Source organism: Herpailurus yagouaroundi, unplaced genomic scaffold (assembly GCF_014898765.1).
Source record: "Herpailurus yagouaroundi ecotype Mexico unplaced genomic scaffold, PumYag 198, whole genome shotgun sequence".
NCBI classification, from domain to species: Eukaryota; Metazoa; Chordata; class Mammalia; order Carnivora; family Felidae; genus Herpailurus; species Herpailurus yagouaroundi.
Window position 1 is genome coordinate 10827291 of NW_024412429.1, and position 19533 is coordinate 10846823.

Here is a 19533-nt window from a genome sequence, read left to right on the forward strand (position 1 = left end):
CATCAGCAGAATTGCGTCATACTGGCTTGAAGGAAAATAATACAGAAAAAGTGCCTTGCTGGCAAACAGCAACGGGGAAAATGAATTATAAATACACCTCCCTAAAGAACAGCTGCCGGCACACGTGTGTGTATGCGGTGTGCACATGAGACACAGACACCAGCAGCCTGTGTATACCCCAGAGGACAGACTGATCCAGTCGCTTGTAAGCGGAGCCAGCTAGTCCCAAGCAGAGGAAGACCACCGGTCAAACTCTCTCCCAAGACATTCGGCCGCTTCAGCATCAACACAGGTGAGGTGCTACTACGGATCAAGCCACCTTATGGCTAACGTTTCGTGGCAGTGAATGGGTGGCAAAGGTTAAAAAATGATGTCAGTGAGAATTCCCAAACTCCTCTTTTACTAGAAACATTCTAACAAAAGTGATTTTGGCCACCCTAGTATTTGGTACGATGTAAGTATTAAAACGTAGGTCTCCAGATTCATGGTTGTGAGAGCAGAAAGATGCCATTCCAGGCAACAATCCTAAGACTTTCCAAACGGACTCATTTTTGCTCATACTTTTTTCCCCTTAAAACTAAGAAGTCCCAGAGTTTTCCTCCTTCTGATGTTCTGTCAGTCCATGGGGGTGTCTTTCGGGGACAGCAGAAGGAAGACGCACGTCGCCTGTACCAGCCTCAGCAGGTGTATGTGCTGTGGGATTAAAGGGTCGGCTCAGGATCCTTACTCTAACGGCTCCGCTCCAGTCACAAGAACGCAAGATGTGGAATCGTTCTGGGGGGCAGGCGAAGGGTGAAAAGGACAGGGATTCAAACCCACCCATCAGGCAAGCTGTCACCGCATCCCACAAGGTGGGTGGTTGCAGAAGCAAGGACTCAGGCTGCGCAGTGGATCTCCAGGGGGACATGCCAAACACACGTGGCCCATCAGGGGAAGCACGGGGCGGGCCAGGGAGCCAAAGTCCAGGCCTCAAGTAAGAAGTAGGATCTCCACCAAGACACTGGCTGATCGCTGGTTTCTAACGGTAGAATTGCCTTTAGCCCTGACAGAGAACCGAAATTAAGACATTTTCCTTTTAAAGGGAATAATCTATTGAGACAGCACTAAATGAAAGAAGAGTGGTTAAGACCGGGAGACAGAGCCGATGCCTGGCCTGTAGCTGACAAAAGGATCCTGAGCCGGTAACTCGAAGACACTCGTCTCCTCCACCACAAAATCAAGAGGCAGAGGCCTGATGACACCTCAAGCCCTTCTAGCTCCAAGATGCTACTGCTCTGTCACCGAAAGTACATCCTCTGGGAAGGGAGAACGGAACACTTCCCTTCTGAGGAAGATACCGTCATAAAGATCCGTGCCAGAACTCTGACGCTGGTCATCTCAAGTCACCGAAGACTCGATTCAAGTTGATATACGGGGGGTGCTGGGGGTGGCAGACTTCAGGGAACCAGGCTGTACCCGGGCCTAAAGGTCTAGGGCTTGTCAGGCCCTCTGTAAGTTCACTGAAGTTGTGCATTTCCCTTGGAGCTCATTCCCAAGAAAACAATCTGGATAACTCTGATACTATCCCGATTCACACATCGGCTGTATTTGGCAGAGCGGTCAGCTGTTGGGACACTAGCAGGTGCCACTGGGAATGGATGAATGGATGCAAAACACACATCCATGGCTGAGGGAGATTTTCTTTTGTGTGTGTGTGTGTGGCCTGGGGTTCGTGGTAATGCTTCTTTAGGAAGCAACAGGCCAAAGCCTCTCCTAAACTTCTGGCCAACTTTGGCTCCCCTCTACAGACAATGTCTCAAGTCTGTCCAGCATGGTCTACAGAGCCAGACTGAGGGGGAAAGTCACCAGCCGTCCCTGAACTAGGCTTTTGATAAGGTCACTGAATATTGCCACCTCTCTCTCATGGCTTCAAAAGAATACTACCTACTAGAAATGCTTTAAAACTAGGGGCACCTGGGTGGCTCAGTCAGTTAAGCAACTGGCTCTTGGTTTCTGCTCAGGTCATGATCTCATGGTCTGTGAGTTCACACCCCACATCAGGCTCTGTGCTGACAGTGCAGAGTCAGCTTGGGATTCTCCCTCCCTCTCCCTCTCTTTGCCCCTCCCCTGCTCGTGTGCACGCGCTCTCTCTCTCAAAATAAATAAATAAACTTGAAAAAAAAAGAAATGCTTTAAAACTAAACAGCAATGCATTTTCTGAATAAAGTCTCTCTGTGTATGGCGGGCAGGGCATCTTGCAAAAATATTACGTGTAACTTATTAATTCCAAATGATTAGATGAGATCACTCAGCTGGTCCACTACCCGAGCAGTAAGAGTCACCGTATTCTACCGTAAATCCTCTGATAATCAAAAGGAATTCCTTCACTCGAAAGGTCGAAATGAAAACAACCCGATTCTCTGTTTCTTCACTTACTCAGTGCAGCAGGTGGGTTTTACCCTTAAAAAGCAAAGTAATAAGATGGCTTCCAATCAGTCACGCCTGTGTGTTTTCCTCTGTCCCGTCTCACACGCAACGAGCTGAGAAAGCCTGGAGCATAACTGCCATAATCCGTCATTTCTCACGGAGAGCTTTCGGGTTCTAATAGCACATGCATGCACACACACTCATGCGCTACACTTTTGTCACTAATCTGTCTTTTTTCAGGTTCCTTCAGAAGCTCCGGGCCCTGAGGGATTCTGACTTGGGAAAGAAGTCATTTTAACAAACTCTGCGAATGCTGTGTTTCTGAAAGGCTGGAGCCACTTCTTCCCCCAAAGAGACACTGACATTTAGTGAACCGGTTTTTCAAACTGCCGACCTGACTTCCACCCGACAGAGCCACCAACGGGGGACGAAAACGACAACAGAAGCAAAAACATGAGTTCGCTGCCACGAGCTGTTAAGTAAAGCAAAAGCATGTTGAAAACCAAATTTCTTAACCCACAGCGCTAAAACATGTACTCTACATGTTTTCTCCCATTCAAGCTTCTGCTTAAAAAAAAAAAAAAAAAGGCACAACAGGTTATATGTACTTGCAAAGTGAAAAGGAAGGAAGATTTAAAATAGAAATAAAACTTTCTTTTCTTTCCTTTTTAGAAAGAATGCTGTAGACATGAAAGGCAAAAATCAGAGCTAACAGGGATGGGGCCACAGAGATGAGCCTTCGCCAAGTGCGCTTTATAAGATTTACAAAGAGTAACTCCAACATCTATCTTTTTCTTATTTTTAATTAAAGAGGAGGTGTTGTTTTCTAAGGAAGCTATCTGGATGCTGCTGGCTGAAACGCAGATTTGATCTCCTCGTGCTGGTTAGCTAACATTGATTTTCTGCCCCAGTGGAAGAGATTTTACTCTGATGCATGCCATTTAAATTCATTTTACACAGCTGCTTAATGTGGCTTGGCAAGGCACAGCCAAACTAGCTTTGTGGGTCTAAATAGGACTCCAGAGTTGGTAAAGGACAGATCCTATGGATTAGCAGCTGATGAGGAATGCTTTTCTCCCCCTACTGTTATCTTCCTACTGACTCATGAAGTGACCTTGAAGGTACCACAAGAAGGGAAAAAAGAGGAAAAGACATCTTCCCAAAAGAAGTCTGCTTACCTAATTATATCTGTTATTTCATTTTTAGGATTATGTTTACAAAATTCTATATTTGTTGGCCCACATTTAGGACTGTGTTTACAGGATTTAGAACTCTCGCCTGCAAAATTATCGTTTGCTCTCGCTGTCTAAATAAATGTATACCGAATACAAAACTAGTGACAGGCTCTCTGTTACGTATTCATAACAAGCAGTAAAAGCATAGTTCTAGAAGTTTAGTCTTTAAACAAAGCCAGCTGACTGTTCTCTGTTTTATTTGAACCAAAAATGTGGTGTGTTTCTACTGAAACTGCTGAGCAGCATTCAGTCTACGTAGGATAATCTTACCATTGCAACATGCAAAACAGTATCAATAATAATATTTCTGCTAAGTAAATCGCTCAATAACGATATGCTTTAAGAGCACTTATGAACCTAAAAATGGTGACAGCCTGTTGCTATATAGCTTTGCAGTAGGAAAAAAGAAAGCTACTTTTTGTTGCTGTATGTAATTCCTGTGTCGAAATGGATAATAATATGGCAACACCATGTTTCGAAAGAAAATTCCGCGTTGGATTATTTGGTTGCGTTTTTCTGGTGACTTCAATATTCTAAAACTCCTTGGGAGAAGGAAAGAATAGAAATCTGCTCAGGGAGGCTGGAAAGAATCCCCTCCTAAGTCCTATTAATAACCTAAGTCCTGTCTCCTGCAGTGGGTCTCTTGTCAAACGCGGCCGCTGCTCTCTGAATTCAGGGGTGTGTGTGCGTGTGTGGAGCGGGTCACTGTCGTGGCAGAGATGACAATAACACAGTCATGATCACGGTGCTACACAACACAAGTTCCCAGACAACAGAGGGACGACAACGGGGGAGATCACGCCAGAGCGGGTGGCTTCATTACTTTTACGGAGATACAAGTTTTTCTTTCCCTCTCAGGCATGAAGGGAACAAGCCATGCCAAAAGCCATGCAGAGACAGGATCTGGGGGACAGCATGCACGCTCCCACCGCACTACCACAGTACCGTTCAGAAGAGTGAAGAACAAAACAGAACAAAACGAACCAAACCCCCGAAACAAACAAAAAGGAACGAAAAGACAACCCCCTCTGGGATGGATCTCCTCTTAGGTCCTTCACTTTCTTGTTCTGGGTGTTCCTTTCGCAGCCAGATGGCACGTTCATTAACAGTTTCAAAAAAAAAAAAAAATGCCCAGGTCCCGCAGCAAGTCAGGGTATGTTGCTACCTACCCGTACTGGTCAGGCTGGTGCATCATGGGAGCCTGAGAGTTGCCATAGTTGGGGTGCTGGGAAGAAAACATGGGGCGTCCGCCAGCCCCAGACTGGCTGGGATAAGCAGGCGACCTAATGTATGGTGGCCTAAAGCAGAACAGAAGAACAACTTCTTTGGATTTGTTCTGTAGACAAGTACGAATCCCCCTGTCCATCATGTCACCTCCACACATAGGTGCGGGGGGGCTACAGAATGTGGCATAATACTCTGTACCGTGCAGCTGCCTGGGAGGGGAGCTGGAGAACATTCCTTAAAAAGGGGGGGGGGGCGGGGTGAAGGACAGGGCAGAGGAGAGAGAAAAGTGAGATTCTCAGATGTAATCTCAGTTTACGCTGCTGAAGTGGAGCTTTGACTTCGGTACAAGCCAAAAAATACACGGGCCCTCGCTGAAAACGGGCAGTGTGTGAAGGCAGGGATTTGGAACTGCCTCCTGGTCAGAAACAGAAAAGGAAAACGCATGGATGTGGATTTATACGTTAATTTATACAAAATGATATATGAACTGATTCAGGAAGGGAGCATAACAAGACTTTTTTATCAAGCAATTATGTCTTAATATCTGTGGTTATCTTCTCCCCGGGCCGCTATCCGAGGCCTCATCGTCCAATGCAGTCAGGTACTTTCTACTTGAAAATAACTTGTGCTTCAGGAGGTGCAACAATGGACAATTAACCCTAAATTAGAGCTTCAATTGGACCAGGCAAACCAGTTTTCACGGACAGGTTTATTAAAACATTCCCTAAAGTCTGTGAGGTTCGGGTTAGTATCTGGGGTTCAGGAAATTTTAAGTAATTATAATGTGGATGAGAGAGAGAGAGGATGATTGATTTTCCTTTTGATTCCTCAAGGGAAATTTATTTTTATTTGGAGCAAAAAGGGAGACTGAAGGGGTCCCTAACATTCCCCAAATAGCAGCTTCAGAGGAAAAGTAACAAAGGACACATTTAAACACACACACGTACACACACACACATTTTTCTTTCCCTTTGACAAAAATCCGATTCCTCTATCTTTTCTTCTGAAGATACCGTAACTTCAGACATAGCTGTCAACGTGCTTTGTTTTAAAACATATTTTAACATATGTTAAACGTAATTTAAAACATATTCATAAGTGCTTCCTTTAAAACTAGTCACTTCGGTCACAAATTTTTAATTAAGTACGTTATTTTTATATAGGTTCAATATTTGCTTCAATCATTTTAGAAATCAAGATTAAAAACAAGTGATTGAGGCTAAAGCCTTGCTCTATCAGCTTAAACTTTATGAAATATTATCTTTGCTTTATTAACCACATTTTGGTTTGGACAGAGAGGTATGCCCAGAAAAATAAAATATAAGATGACATCTATAAATCTCACACGTATACATTTAGACAAACACACACGATACAAATATGTGCATAGACGAGATTTCTATTTTATAAAGATTTTTATGGTGGGGTAAAAAAAAAAAAAAGAAAAAAAGAAGGTGGTTCTTTTTCAGTGTTTTCGATCTTAAAAGCCTAGTTCTTCAGGCTTCACACTTTCCTGCCTAAACCTAGCTGTTCTAAACGGAACCATGAGATATGCCACTGCTCTGGACTGGTTATAAGGACTCCTCGCAGTCATTTCAAAGAACCTCCCACAACTCAGATTCCTTCCTCGATGTCTCCCGGAACGTGTTCTGTCGTTCACCTGTCTGTACTTTACGGTACAGAAAACATTAACACCAAAGGAACGGCCGAGCAAAATCGCACTCCACTGCTCCCCCCCACCCCCCCGCCCCGGGTGACGATGTAGCTCTGTGCTCAGCACGTGCTTACACGTCCGCACCCAGACCACCTGCCCCGACGGCATACCTGCTTTGTGCCGAGTTTGCAGCGGCCTGCATCACTGCGGCAGCTGCCTCCTGTGCCTTACGGTTCACGGTTGGCATCGGTGGCCCCATTCCTGGCCCTCCCTGCTGGGACATGCCGGGAGAGCTGGGGGTCATGCTGCTCATATTTCCAGGAAACGGCCTGTTCTGCATCCCAGCTGATGGCATTCGTCCCAGGGGCATAGCACCACACGGCTGGCTTGGCCCTTGTCCGTGCATCTGGTTGTTGGCATTGATGCCCATGCCGGGCCCTGGGCCGCTGTAGCTCGCACTGGGCACCCCACTATACGTTGGGGGTCTGGAGTAGTTACCTAAACAAAAAGTAAACACAAATTGAAGCCTTTTACTTAGTATCTGTACTTGTGAGAACGGCCACTAGAAAGACTTCTTGTCCAACAGTGTGATCAACACAGAATATTAGCCATGACCCTTATTAACCCTTCCCCTGCTGGCACCGATGAGGCTGGCTGTGGCAAAATAAGCTATCTCGGCACATTCCAAGGCAAAGAGCCACACAGGCCCGCTGAGAGAGGGAGGAGACAATCAGGCTGATCATTAAAACAACCTATGCACAGGCAAGGGATGCTAGCAGTGAGTGTTGTTGCTTCAATACACCCAACATTCACATTTCTACGTTTTACCCATAACGAGACTGCATGACTACCCCACTACTGCATGCGGCAGTCATGACAAAGGGCCAGAAAGACGGCATGTAAGACAAAATGCACATCTGGTCAAGATTATCCTCCAAAAGCCCACAGGAGGGGTCACATGGAAACTCAGCCTTGGTCCAGCAAAGCAACCAGTTTTTCTCTGGTGTTGGGAGCAGGGTTTTTGTTTTGTTTTGTTTCCGCCTTGAGCATCAGATAAAGCAGCTCGCTTGTGCTTGATGCCATGTCCTCGGAAATATGGTTTCACGTACTGGCGTGACAGTCAACGCGGTGAAGGGGTGGTGGCATCCGGGGGGGGGGCAGACAGACCCCCCCGAGCCCCCATTCACACTGGCGCATGTGCTCACAAGGAGAGCAGCAGCCTCAAGGACCCCAATTATTTCAAAAGTTTTCTCTCTCCTTCCATACCTTTTACTTTGACCGAGTGTACATACATTAAAGGCATAAGTAATGTCGTTCCAATAATAACAATTGCAGAGAGTAACTGCTGAACCGTACTGTGTTTGACATGCTGGGTTAAGTGCTTTACATCAATGGTTTCTTTCGCTTCTCCGATAACCATATGAAATACATATATAAATGACCATGATTCCATTTACAAATGAAGAAAATCAACAGCTAGTAGGTTAGGATTCAAGCTCCAGCAAAAACAGGTTCTAGGACCCATGTAATTAACCAGTACGATATGCTGCTTTCCCACAAATGATTATTGAAACAAATGTAAAAAGCATTTGCGGAACATGGATAAGCGTTTCTCAATTGATCCTTAACTGCTTTCTGGAAGAGCCTCCTTGTCAAAATAACATAACTGTTTTAGGCACAGGGGATATAAAATTAAATACAATTCAATTCCTACACTCAAGCTGCTCACCGTGTGTGTGTGTGTGTGTGTGTGTGTGTGTGTGTGCGCGCGCGCATGTGAGGTGTAGCAGCAGTGATAAGACAAGAAAAAGTATGAATACAAAACCAGAAAGATAACGTACTGTTGTAAGTGCAAGAGAATGGAGAGCAAGTCTGCTTGAGGGGGGAGGGGGTCAGCATGATAGTGTAGTTCAGCAAAGATTTCTTTGCTGGGCTGTGGCCTCAGGAACCCGTGGGGGGCAGGCCCTGGGACCTGGGAGCACTGGTGCTGAGTGAAGGCTCCACACATACTAACTACCAGACCTCAGCTCATTCTCCTCTTTCTTTTCCCATCCTCTTCTCCACAAAGCAAAGATTATCACCTCTAATATGGTCTGCTTGAGGAGTGGTTGCTAGGGTTCAAGGGCATAAAGTATGTAAAGTATTGCAAACACAGAGTCAAAATGGTAGGGGTTAGATACCTGAGCGGCGAGTAAGGCAGAAGAGAGGACAGCGTGCACACGGCACAGCCAGCCAGAGAGCAAACGATCTCCAGATAAGTCACGGAGGAGCTCTGTGTGGCTGTGACGGGGCCCCGGGGGAAGACGTCAGACCTGCATGGTCTCGTGTTCCAGGCCGCCAAGTGTAGGGTTTATTTGGAAGATAAGGAGGAGCTTCCCCAGGTTTTCCAGCAGAAACTGGATTTGACTAGTAAAAATATCAAAAGCAAATACTTAATATTTACTACGTGCTAAGCTCAGTTCCAAATTGTTTGCATTAACTCACTTGATCCTTGTATCAGGCCCAAGAGGCCCCTATTATTACACTGCTCATTTTAGAGATGAGGGACCTGAGGCACGGGACGCTGGGGGGCTTGTCTCGAGGTCATGTGCCCGACAGGCAGAGGAGCCACGGTTTGCACTCAGGTAGTCTGTGTGTGCAGTTCAGAGTCCAGGCACATCACACTGCCGTGCAGCCTCTCAGATGCTTAAGGAAAAACCACACTTACGTAACGTATCATCACGACAGGAAAACCAGGTTTTCTTAAGCCCACACATGTAAAGCAGCATGACCTACAAATCCACAAGAGATCCGTGGACTTTCAACACTGACTGGGTACTTGCTCTCTGTTAGGTGCATCACATGAGCTTTCTTATTTGGGTGTCGTGAAGAGTGTTATTTATTGCAGATGGTACGGAAGCCACCATTCACAAGGACCATGGGCCGCCACACTCTCTGTAAAGGGTTGGGCAGTAAATAGTTCAGACTGTATGGGGCAAGACAGTCTCAACTCAACTGCCTCTGTGGCTCCGACGTGGCCAGAGGCGCTGTCTCCACAAATGGAAGTGCCTGTGTTCCAATAAAACTTTATTTACAGACACAGGTGGTGGGCCAAAGTGGGCCATAATCTGCTGGCCCCTGCTATAGACCAATCTTGGGACAAACTAATGAAGTGCTCCACCAGCACGGAAAGCGACTTGTTAAAGCCAGCATTTCTTTGACCCCGGATGTCCTCTGGAAGGCTAAAGAAAGCCTAAAGAGGAATAACAGAGGAAGGCACTAGCAGTTGAAGGAACTGGAAAATGGAGAGAAAAACAAAAGAGAATAGAGGGAACAGGAAAGGTTTGATGTAAATTACTTCAGGACCACCGAGTTACATGCGGGTGGGTCTTTTATGGCCAGCTCCTCAAATTTAAACTGCCTTCTCGTAAGACGACACTCTGCCTTTGCAGAAACAAACGTATGCTGTTTCCAAGTAAAAGGTAAAACATTCACTGTTTATCAATTTCAAAGTTCTTTATAAAAAGTTCTTGTTTCAGAGTCTCCCACCCCACAGGACCCCACATAAGGTCCCCGTCTGTCTTCCCGTCACAGCATCTTGGTGGAAAGGGCACCTTATGCCTCCCCGGCTTGTGAGGGACATGGCGCGGTGGGCAGGCTGCCGTCCTGCCTCTTCCCACGCCTTCTCAGAGCGCAGTCCTCAGAACGCGTCTCTGGGGGGCAGAATTAAGATTTCTCCTCTCCGCCCTCACTGACCTCACACGCCCTCACTTCCAGACAGCCCGATAACATCAGTGAAGACAGGGCTCTTTTTTGGCTCTTGCTTTTATTAAAAATAAATCAACTCATTCACAGCTCGAATGCAAATGAAATTAATTCACATACTCATTCGATTACCAGTTCCCACCCTCCCCCAACACTTGGTAAGTGACTCATTTGGTAAGAAACCTTACTCAGTGAAAACATATGTACCCTTTGCTTTCGAAGGAAATGAAATAACACTTTAATCTTGTTTTAGAAAACAAGCATTTAGACATGCTTATATCAGACTATACCCACAGTGCGGTTTTATTAGAGAAGAAGGTTCCTGATTTTGTTGAACTCTGCTTATGGGGGGAACAGAGAAATTCCGTCACACTGGGTTCTGTACTTGGGGTTTAACTGGCAGGCAGGAGCTGTACTTTAATGATCCCAAAGGAAAGAAAGGATGGCGACGTTCGGTTACCCCGGACCTGACCTCATCTATCTCATTCGTGGCGTGTGCGAAAAAGAGCTGTGTTTCCGTGGCTTTGCTCAATTCAGCAGCCAGGCGGCGTCCTGCCATCGGGCGGTGGACGTGCTGGACCACAACCACCAGGCACACCGAGACATGCACGCAAAAGCACTTGTGCTTAGAAAGGCCCGTTGAGTACCGGGCTCCCAATCTAATTTTCCTCAATCAGTTGGGTTGATTCCATGAATCGGCACTCAAAAGCACACGTCAAGGGAATATGTTCTAATTATAGAGGCTTCTACTTGGTGGAAGAAATACAAAGTCCCCTTTTCTTCTCCTTGAAACTCTAAAGACTTTCCTCATTAAACTCACATGCCTGGATAAAAATGCTTTCTAAAGGCTTTAAATGGCTTAAGAGGCAGCGATGGACAAAGCGCAGGCTCTAGAATTTGGGTCTGAATAGCGGCCTGACCTTGGACAAGTTACTTAACCTGCCTGCACATCAGTGTTGCCATCTGTAAAGTAACGAGAGTAATGGGGAATAGGTATGGAGGGACTAGGACAGCGCCGAGCACGGAGTCCCCTACTAAACGACAGTTGTTACCACCGCCATCATCATCGACGCCCGTAACACCCTCAACAGCCACTGATCATTGATGATCTTGTCCCCATAATCTTTTAAAAGTGCGTGGAAGGAGTGAAAAAATGATTAATGCCCCTGCCTTGCCCACTCGATAACGTATCTTTCTCCTCCAAATAAATAAAAACCAAACACGTAAGCCAAGCAAAATATGGGAGGAAAAGCCAGGAATGAGAAGTGCAATCTTATTTCCATGTTTCTCTAATAGATTAGTAATTTGTTGGCACTGGTTTTGACAGAAAACAGATGGATCCAGCATTAAGCACAATGAAGGCAGCAGATGCTGGTCCAGCCCACCTCAGCTGGACGGGTCTGGCAGCCAAGTCCGAGAGCTCACGGTTTTCAAGTGGGTTCATCTTGGCACACCGGCTTTGGAAAATCGGTCACCAAATAAATTCAGATTTCAACCCACCGGGAGTTATGGTCAGGCGCCAGAGAGAGGAAGCGGGAGCTAGACTCTATTCAAGTCACCATGATTATTTCAGGGGAAGTGCAGATAATTCTGTACCTGACTCTGGAATATTTAAATTTGCTACTTACAATCAATAGTCCAAGCTTAGCGCTTTTATTGAACTATTAAGTGTTTCCACTCACATATGAAGTTTTGCTTCTCCGTTTCACCATTCAACAAATTATTTATGAGTAACTTTTACAGGCAAGGCTCTCCATTATTCCCCCATGCTGAGGAGGATACAATGGTGCCCAAGTCACAGAACCGACACTTTACCCCGAGCAGGAGAAAATACAATGATAATTAGCGATGTATTATGATCAACATGTTTGTGAATGAGGGCTAAATACGCATTTACCTCGTTGTTTAGTTAATAACGTTTGCTACTTTTTGCAGCGATCTACTACATAATATGATTTTAGGTCATGTCTAGAGATAGAATTTACACACAATAACAATCCTGTGTAGTTCCATAAGCACCACGATGTGGGTTATTTCTACCATGATGAAAAAACCCTGCCATTTTGTGGTCATTCTCTCTCCCTCCCCCTCGTGGGAACCACTGATCTGATTTCTGTTCCTCCAGTTTTGCCTTCTCCACGATGTCATATAGAATCATACAGCATGTGGTCTTTTTGTGTCTGGCTCCTTTCCCAAAGCACCACGCTTTTGAAATTCATCCACATTACTGCACACATCAGTGGCTTGTTCCCTTTTGTTGCTGAGGAGCATTCAATTCTGTGGACATTTGAGTTGTTTCCAGTTTTTGGCGATACGAACAAAGCCGCTAACATTTGCACACAGGTCTTTGTGTGGACATAGGTTTCATTTCTCTTGGCAGAACCCTAGGGATGAGAGAGTGCCAGGTTGAAGGCTAAGTGCATGTCGGGCTTTTGAAGAAACCCTACCACAAAATGTGTAAGTGCAAAAAAAAACAAAAAACGTAGGCGTTCTAATTGTTCTACATTGTTGATATCGCCAACGAAAAAAAAAAATTAGCGGGGCGCCTGGGTGGCTCAGTCGGTTAAGCATCTGACTCTTGGTTTTGGCTCAGGTCATGATCTCATGGTTTGCGAGTTCAGGGTCCGCATCGGGCTCTCTGCTGTCAGCGCAGAGCCTGCTTCGGATCCTCTGTCCCTTCCTTGTTCTGCCCCTCCCCTGCTCTCTCTCTCTCTCAGAAATAGACATTAAGAAATAGAATGATTTTGAGCATTTTTCACATGCTTATTTGCTGGTTACCGTATTTCATAAGATCCTTTCTGTGTTTAAAAAAAAAAAAAGTTCTATTTCAAAAACCTTTCAACCCCACCTTTTTACACAGGCTGATCACACAATGCTGCTCTTTGGGCACCACCTTGGAGAAAAACTGACCGAGTAGATAGGAAGACCACAAATGCAGGTTCAAAATGAAAGCTGACTTACCCCCACCAGTTGCATTAAATCCTACCACTGGTGGGAATGAATAATTTGTTTTTGGAATCGATACGTATGGGTACCATATTTTTTCCCTAAGTCAACATGCATTTTCAAGTTTTCACCATGTAAGAGAAGTGACCATATTGCACAAAGCTCGGAACAGAGGGGGAAAGGCCTACTACCTTACAGTTTGGGTTCAGAGTTTCACTTTTGGTAGTTTTTTATCCATATGCTACAAAAATGGACCCCTTCAAAAATTTAATTATACAATAATGCAAGTTCAGTACAGTGAGTACAAGAGCAGAGAGAGAAACAGACAAAGGTGATCCTTTGTTTCACCTCCCAAAGGTAATTTTTTTTTTTTTACTGATTTTTAAAAAAAAAATTTTAACGTTTACTTATTTTTAAGAGAGAGAGAGAGAAAGAGAGAGAGAGACACGGGGTGCCTGGGTGGCTCAGTCGGTTGAGTGTCTGACTGCCTCAGATCATGATCTTGCGGTCCATGAGTTCGAGCCTCACGTTGGGCTCTGTGCTGACTGCTCAGAGCCTGGAGCCTGCTTTGGATTCTGTGTCTTCCTCTCTCTCTGCCCCTCCCTGCTGGCGCTCTCTCTCTCAAAAATAAACATTAAAAAAAATAATAAAAAGAGAGAGAGAGAGAGACAGAACACAAGAGGGGGAGGGGTAGAAAGAGAGGGAGACACAGAATGTGACGCAGGTGTCACTCTGAGGTGTCAGCACAAAGCCCGACATGGGGGCTCGAACTCATGAACTGTGAGATCATGACCTGAGCTGAAGTCGGACGCTTAACCAACTGAGCCACCCAGGCGCGCCCCCTAAATAGTTCTTAAGGGCCTCTTATGTGCTAGCTCTGAGCTAATGGCTGGGGATTCAGCAGCGAATGAAGGCAAAAAGGCGACATTCTGGTGGCACAACACAGGCAAAGGAGCAATCCTAGAAGACGTCGTATGGCTCTAAGTGCTATGAAGAGAGATAAAGGGAGATTTATACAGCGTGGTGAGGGAGGTGTCCGTGGGAAGGCGACTGAGGAGAGCCACTCCCGGGAAAGGAGCTGTGCATGTGTTGGTGGCCTCTCAGCAAGGAAAAGTGGATCCTCAGAGAAACAACGATCACTGAGGCTGACATCACACACAGGCCCAGAAGACATACGGGCACAGTCAGATGCCAGTATCGGGCTCCAAGGCAGTGAGTGAAGGAGAAGGCATAGGCCCTCAAATAGTACGGGTACAACTGTCTGCTACGTGTGACCTTCAGAAAGCCACTTGTTACTCCCAAGGTCAGTTTTCTCATCTGTAAAAAGGGTATAATACAGGATTAGCTATCTTACGTGGTTGCTGTGGGGGAAAAATGATAATAACTAACTACTGTTGGACAAGGACAGTCCATAAATAGAATCTTTCAAGGAACACAGAGAAACTATTCCAATATTAATAGGTTTTTAATCAGTGAAATTATCTTTTTATGTATGCATCATATGTGTAATTTTATTTTCACGATGCACAGATATTCAATTTATTTCTCAAACCGAGTATAAGAAAAAGCACTTACATTAAAAATGTAAAAAGGTATGACCTCAACTCAGTAGCCGAATTTAGTATAAAACAGTGAAATCTCTCTGGTAAGAAATGAAAAAGTGTCAGAGTCACCGCTGTCACACATTGCAAACGCACCTCTGTCCTCCCCTGGGCTCCAGAGTCCTTGTGCCCTGGGCTCGCCAGCGTCGAACAGCGCCCCCTGGAGGGAGAGCACTTACCTGCTTCCCCCCATGGCTGAGGGACTCTGAGATCTGTCACCTGTGATTCAATAAGGCCATTTCTTTTCAGACTTTTGAAAAAAGGGCAGAGCTGTGAGCCCTGGGAAAAGGCTAAGATGTAAAGTGAAGCTGAATGTGCACATCTTGTGTCTCTACAGTGCTGTCCATGGCTGTCGTGACCAGGACCTGTAGCGGAGGGCCAGCCCACCGGGATGAGACGAGCTTACTCAGCAAGGGCAGTGCCTCGCGGCACTCCTGAGTGCTGTTGATTTTAACTGGCAAGGTAAAACAGTTTCACACCAGTCCAAATTACAGCTGCTTTGTGTTTTTCTTTTCTTTTTTTAATTTTTCCTTTTTTAAATTTTAAGTGGTTTAAATTCCCAGGTTTTGATAAAATTGTGACGATCATCAGTCCGTTGAGAAAAATTCATGCATAAACCTTGTAATGCGAAAGCTGAATTTGAGCATCGAAAGAAGAGGGCGTTAATGGTCTTTTGCTATAAATGACCTACTTCAATTTCTGTTTTCTTCCCCGGTCTTGGTGAGATGAAGATTTGGAATATTTCTTTAACAACAAAACAATATGGAATACGGAACTGAACACGTGCTGGGCACTGCAGATTTAACCATAAAATAAGGTTACGGTAATAAACTTGTCACACGCAGCACAACCGGATTCCAGGGGAAAAGAAACCGAGTTAACCAAACGGAGGGATCTGCACAGAGACCAGCCTTCCGAAAGCCAGAGAAGAGGATGTCGCCAGTCTGCAGCACTGTCCAGGGGGACGTGTGAACCCATGTGGCAGACACATTTCACCTCTGTGGGAGAGAGGCTGAATTCAGCTTAATTCAATAATAAGACTGCGATTCTGGACTTGCAAGAGTGGAGACCGACATCCTGGGTCATGGTGACACTAAGGTCGCTACTACAGGTACTGAGTGGACTGCTCCCTACTAACATGTATTCTTCCTCTGCAGCTGAAACAGTTGTAAGATGATCAATGTGTAATTTGCTAGTTTGGAACTGCATTCATTTCAACTAGGTATGATTTGGAGTTTTCTGAATTCATTGAGAAACATATGTTAATGAAAGGAGAAGGAATATTTCAAATGGCATCTATTTTAGAAAAAAAAAACCCTTTAACTTCTTTGGAAAAAATACCTTAAAAATTTTTTTTTGATGTTTATTTATTTTTAAGAGACAGAGATCAGAGCACGAGCGGAGGAGGGGCAGAGAGAGAGGGAGACACAGAATCCGAAGCAGGCTCCAGGCTCTGAGCCGTCAGCACAGAGCCCGACGCGGGCCTTGAACTCATGAACCAGGAGATCATGACCTGAGCTGAAGTTGGACACTCAACCAACTGAGCCACCCCGGTGCCCCAGAATAAATACCTTTTATCAAGTAATTTAGGAACAAAAGGCCCATCAGACTCATCTGATTGAAAGTTCCCTGCTTCCTAAGACACACACTATACAAATTAAGGCAGAAACCCAGGCCTGCTTCAGGGTACAAACCTGGGAAAAAGCTGTATGTGGTGGTGCAGACCCTGTCATACAAGTGAGTGAATAACTGAGGGGAATCTCAGCTCAGAATTATTTAGTTGCCCAAGGAAATACTGCTATTTAGAGCAAAATTAAGGCTAGACCCCCACTGCCCGCAGTGACAAATGTGCAAAAAGTATTTGTGAACAGTCCGTGTGACAGACACGGTTTTATTTTTTTTTTAATTTTTTTTTTTAACGTTTATTTATTTTTGAGACACAGAGAGACAGAGCATGAACGGGGGAGGGTCAGAGAGAGGGAGACACAGAATCTGAAACAGGCTCCAGGCTCTGAGCTGTCAGCACAGAGCCCAACGCGGGGCTCGAACTCACGGACTGTGAGATCATGACCTGAGCCGGAGTCGGCCGCTTAACCGACTGAGCCCTCCAGCGCCCCAACAATGTTTTAGAGAACACAAAAACAAGACAGTCTTTGTTCTTAAGAAACATGAAGGCGAAATTTGTTTCAGCAATCTTTCCCCCAAATTCATGTATTAATAATTAATGTGTCGGGGCGCCTGGGTGGCGCAGTCGGTTAAGCGTCCGACTTCAGCCAGGTCACGATCTCACGGTCCGTGAGTTCGAGCCCCGCGTAAGGCTCTGGGCTGATGGCTCGGAGCCTGGAGCCTGTTTCCGATTCTGTGTCTCCCTCTCTCTCTGCCCCTCCCCCGTTCATGCTCTGTCTCTCTCTGTCCCAAAAATAAATAAAAACGTTGGAAAAAAAAATTTTAAAAAATAATTAATGTGTCAATTACATAATCCCATTCTATTTATTAAAGCAAGTCTCACGGCCCTACTTGCAAACACCTCGTAAGGGTAGTTATTATATGTGCTTGCCTGAAGGTAGAAAAGTGCTATTTCATAAAATACACTGCAATTAGACATTTTCACACATTTAGATTGGACTCATTCCATTTGCATATGTAATAATGCAGACTTTAGTAATATACATTTCTAAAAAATTTCCTTCTTCACTTCATAGAAACTTTTTTCTTAATCTCTAGTATCTTTGATGTGTTTCCAAGCCTGAATTCCCCAAATGCTCCTTGTTCCTTGAAGGCAAGTAGTTTGTCTTTTGGTTTCCCCAGTGGCTTTCTGAATGAATGAACCAGCAAGGAGGGTACACCTATGGCGTGGGAAATAACACCCCAGTGACTATGTAAGTGGCCTCTGAAATCTCCCTTGGTTTGAACCCAGGCTCTGCCACCTACTAGCTGTGAGATCGTGGGTCAATTACTTAACCTGCTCATTTGCAAATGGGGACAATGTGAGAGCTTCCCATTAATTAAGCAAATGGGTGAGTCTGCCCAAATTTGAATCCTGGCATGACTGTGGCGTATCCTGGTGAAGCTGCCTCTGTTTCTCCATCTGTCCAGGGGTAAATGGTACCCGTCCCGTAGTATGCTGTGAGGATGAAGTGAGTTAATCTATGGAACACACTTCAAACAGGACCCAGGGCACAGTAATGGATGTCGGTTGCTACTACTAAATAACAATTTTGCAGAAGTCGTTTCTGACGGTAAGAAGACTTAAAAAAAGATCGTAAGGTATTTTCCTCTGAGATCTCTTCAAAACAAAACTAACAGAGAAGACACTCATCCAGTTAGGAACAGAAACAGAAGATGAAAATAATGGCCTCTGTGGCTCACACACAAGGGATTCTTTTCAGAGATGTTAAAACACGTAGCATGAAAATGCAAGCTGAATGTCTGATGACTCATTTGAGTAGCTAATTAAGACAAGGTAGAATAAAATACTTATTTTGGGTCCAGCTTAAAAAGATCAAGTTTAAGAAGATCAACAAAGGGAGAAATGCAAAGGTAGGGACACTTACTGAATTGAGTAATTGTGTTACAAGCGCTAATTTCCTGTCATTTAGTGCTTGCTGGGGAAAGGAGAATACAATAAGGAAAGGCAAACAATTCGGAGCTGAAGGCAGAGTCCCAGGACACTGATTTTCAGCACACGGCATTTGGAGCCAGTCAAGGAACCCAGGAGGAGGCACAGCTCGGGGTGGACACGAGCAAGCTATCACTCGGGAGAAGGAATGACAGGGAGGACAAATCTGAGGGCACCTGTTTTCAAAATGAAGAAGTGTTGAGTATGGAAATGATCTTCCGTATTCTAAATGGTTTCTTTTCTTTTTTTTTTTTTTTTAATGTTTATTTATTTTTGAGACAGAGAGAGACAGAGCATGACTGGGGGAGGGGCAGAGAGAGAGGGAGACACAGAATCGGAAGCAGGCTCCAGGCTCTGAGCCATCAGCCCAGAGCCCGATGCGGGGCTCGAACTCACGAACCGTGAGATCGTGACCTGAGCTGAAGTCGGACGCTCAACCGACTGAGCCACCCAGGCGCCCCAAATGGTTTCTAATATCAACCTGAACTCAGTATTTATGCCTGAAAATAAATCCCTTCTTGACTATATAACCAAAGTGTGATGTGGTGGGTCCAGTGGGCCGCATGGATATAAAAGGCTTCAGACAAGAAGCAAGATTTAGACTTGTAGAATATTAGAATTGGAAGCAAATTCTAAAGTAACACGATCTAATTTTCTCATTTTCTAGAGGAAGGGTAATTCCCAAAGAGTAAGCAATTTTCCATGGACACTCAGCAGTTTGGATGAGAACCCTCACAGGTTCAGTGTTCTTAAATTATGAATCTTAATGTTCAATTATTCCGGAAAACTGAGGGTTTTACCCGGAGAAGAAATCCATTCTATAGAAACTGCCTTTCCTGCTATTAACTCCAATAGCATAAACACTTTCTTAGCTCTTCACAAAAGACTCCTCAGACAGTCAAGGTTCCATCTTCCCTTATTATGAGAACAGTAGAGGATGAGGTTGCAAGAGTGAATTATTTAAGAGAAGACAGACCAATTTTCAAGATTACAAGAAGCCCTTGTGAGTGTTAGCGGTCAAGTCCCAGACCTTTAGCCACTCCCAATTCTGGGAGCACAAGCCTGACCTGTCTCCAGTTACATGCTGAGCACAAGTCCACA

At 45.0% G+C, this 19533-nt stretch overlaps 1 protein-coding gene across 11 annotated transcripts in view; it reads right to left on the reverse strand.

The window, feature by feature from the left end:
- The window catches only part of ARID1B (AT-rich interaction domain 1B), a 457423-nt gene that overhangs the window by 52567 nt on the left and 385323 nt on the right, over nt 1-19533 (reverse strand). For 7 of the 11 annotated variants that reach the window (XM_040448793.1, XM_040448787.1, XM_040448786.1 and 4 more), the window contains 2 exons: nt 6693-7020; nt 4811-4939 (listed from right to left, as the gene is read on the reverse strand). In XM_040448793.1, the coding sequence (XP_040304727.1) occupies nt 4811-4939; nt 6693-7020 (457 nt within the window). The remainder of the gene's footprint in view (nt 1-4810; nt 4940-6692; nt 7021-19533) is intronic. The other 4 variants (XM_040448795.1, XM_040448794.1, XM_040448792.1 and 1 more) reach the window with 1 other exon arrangement.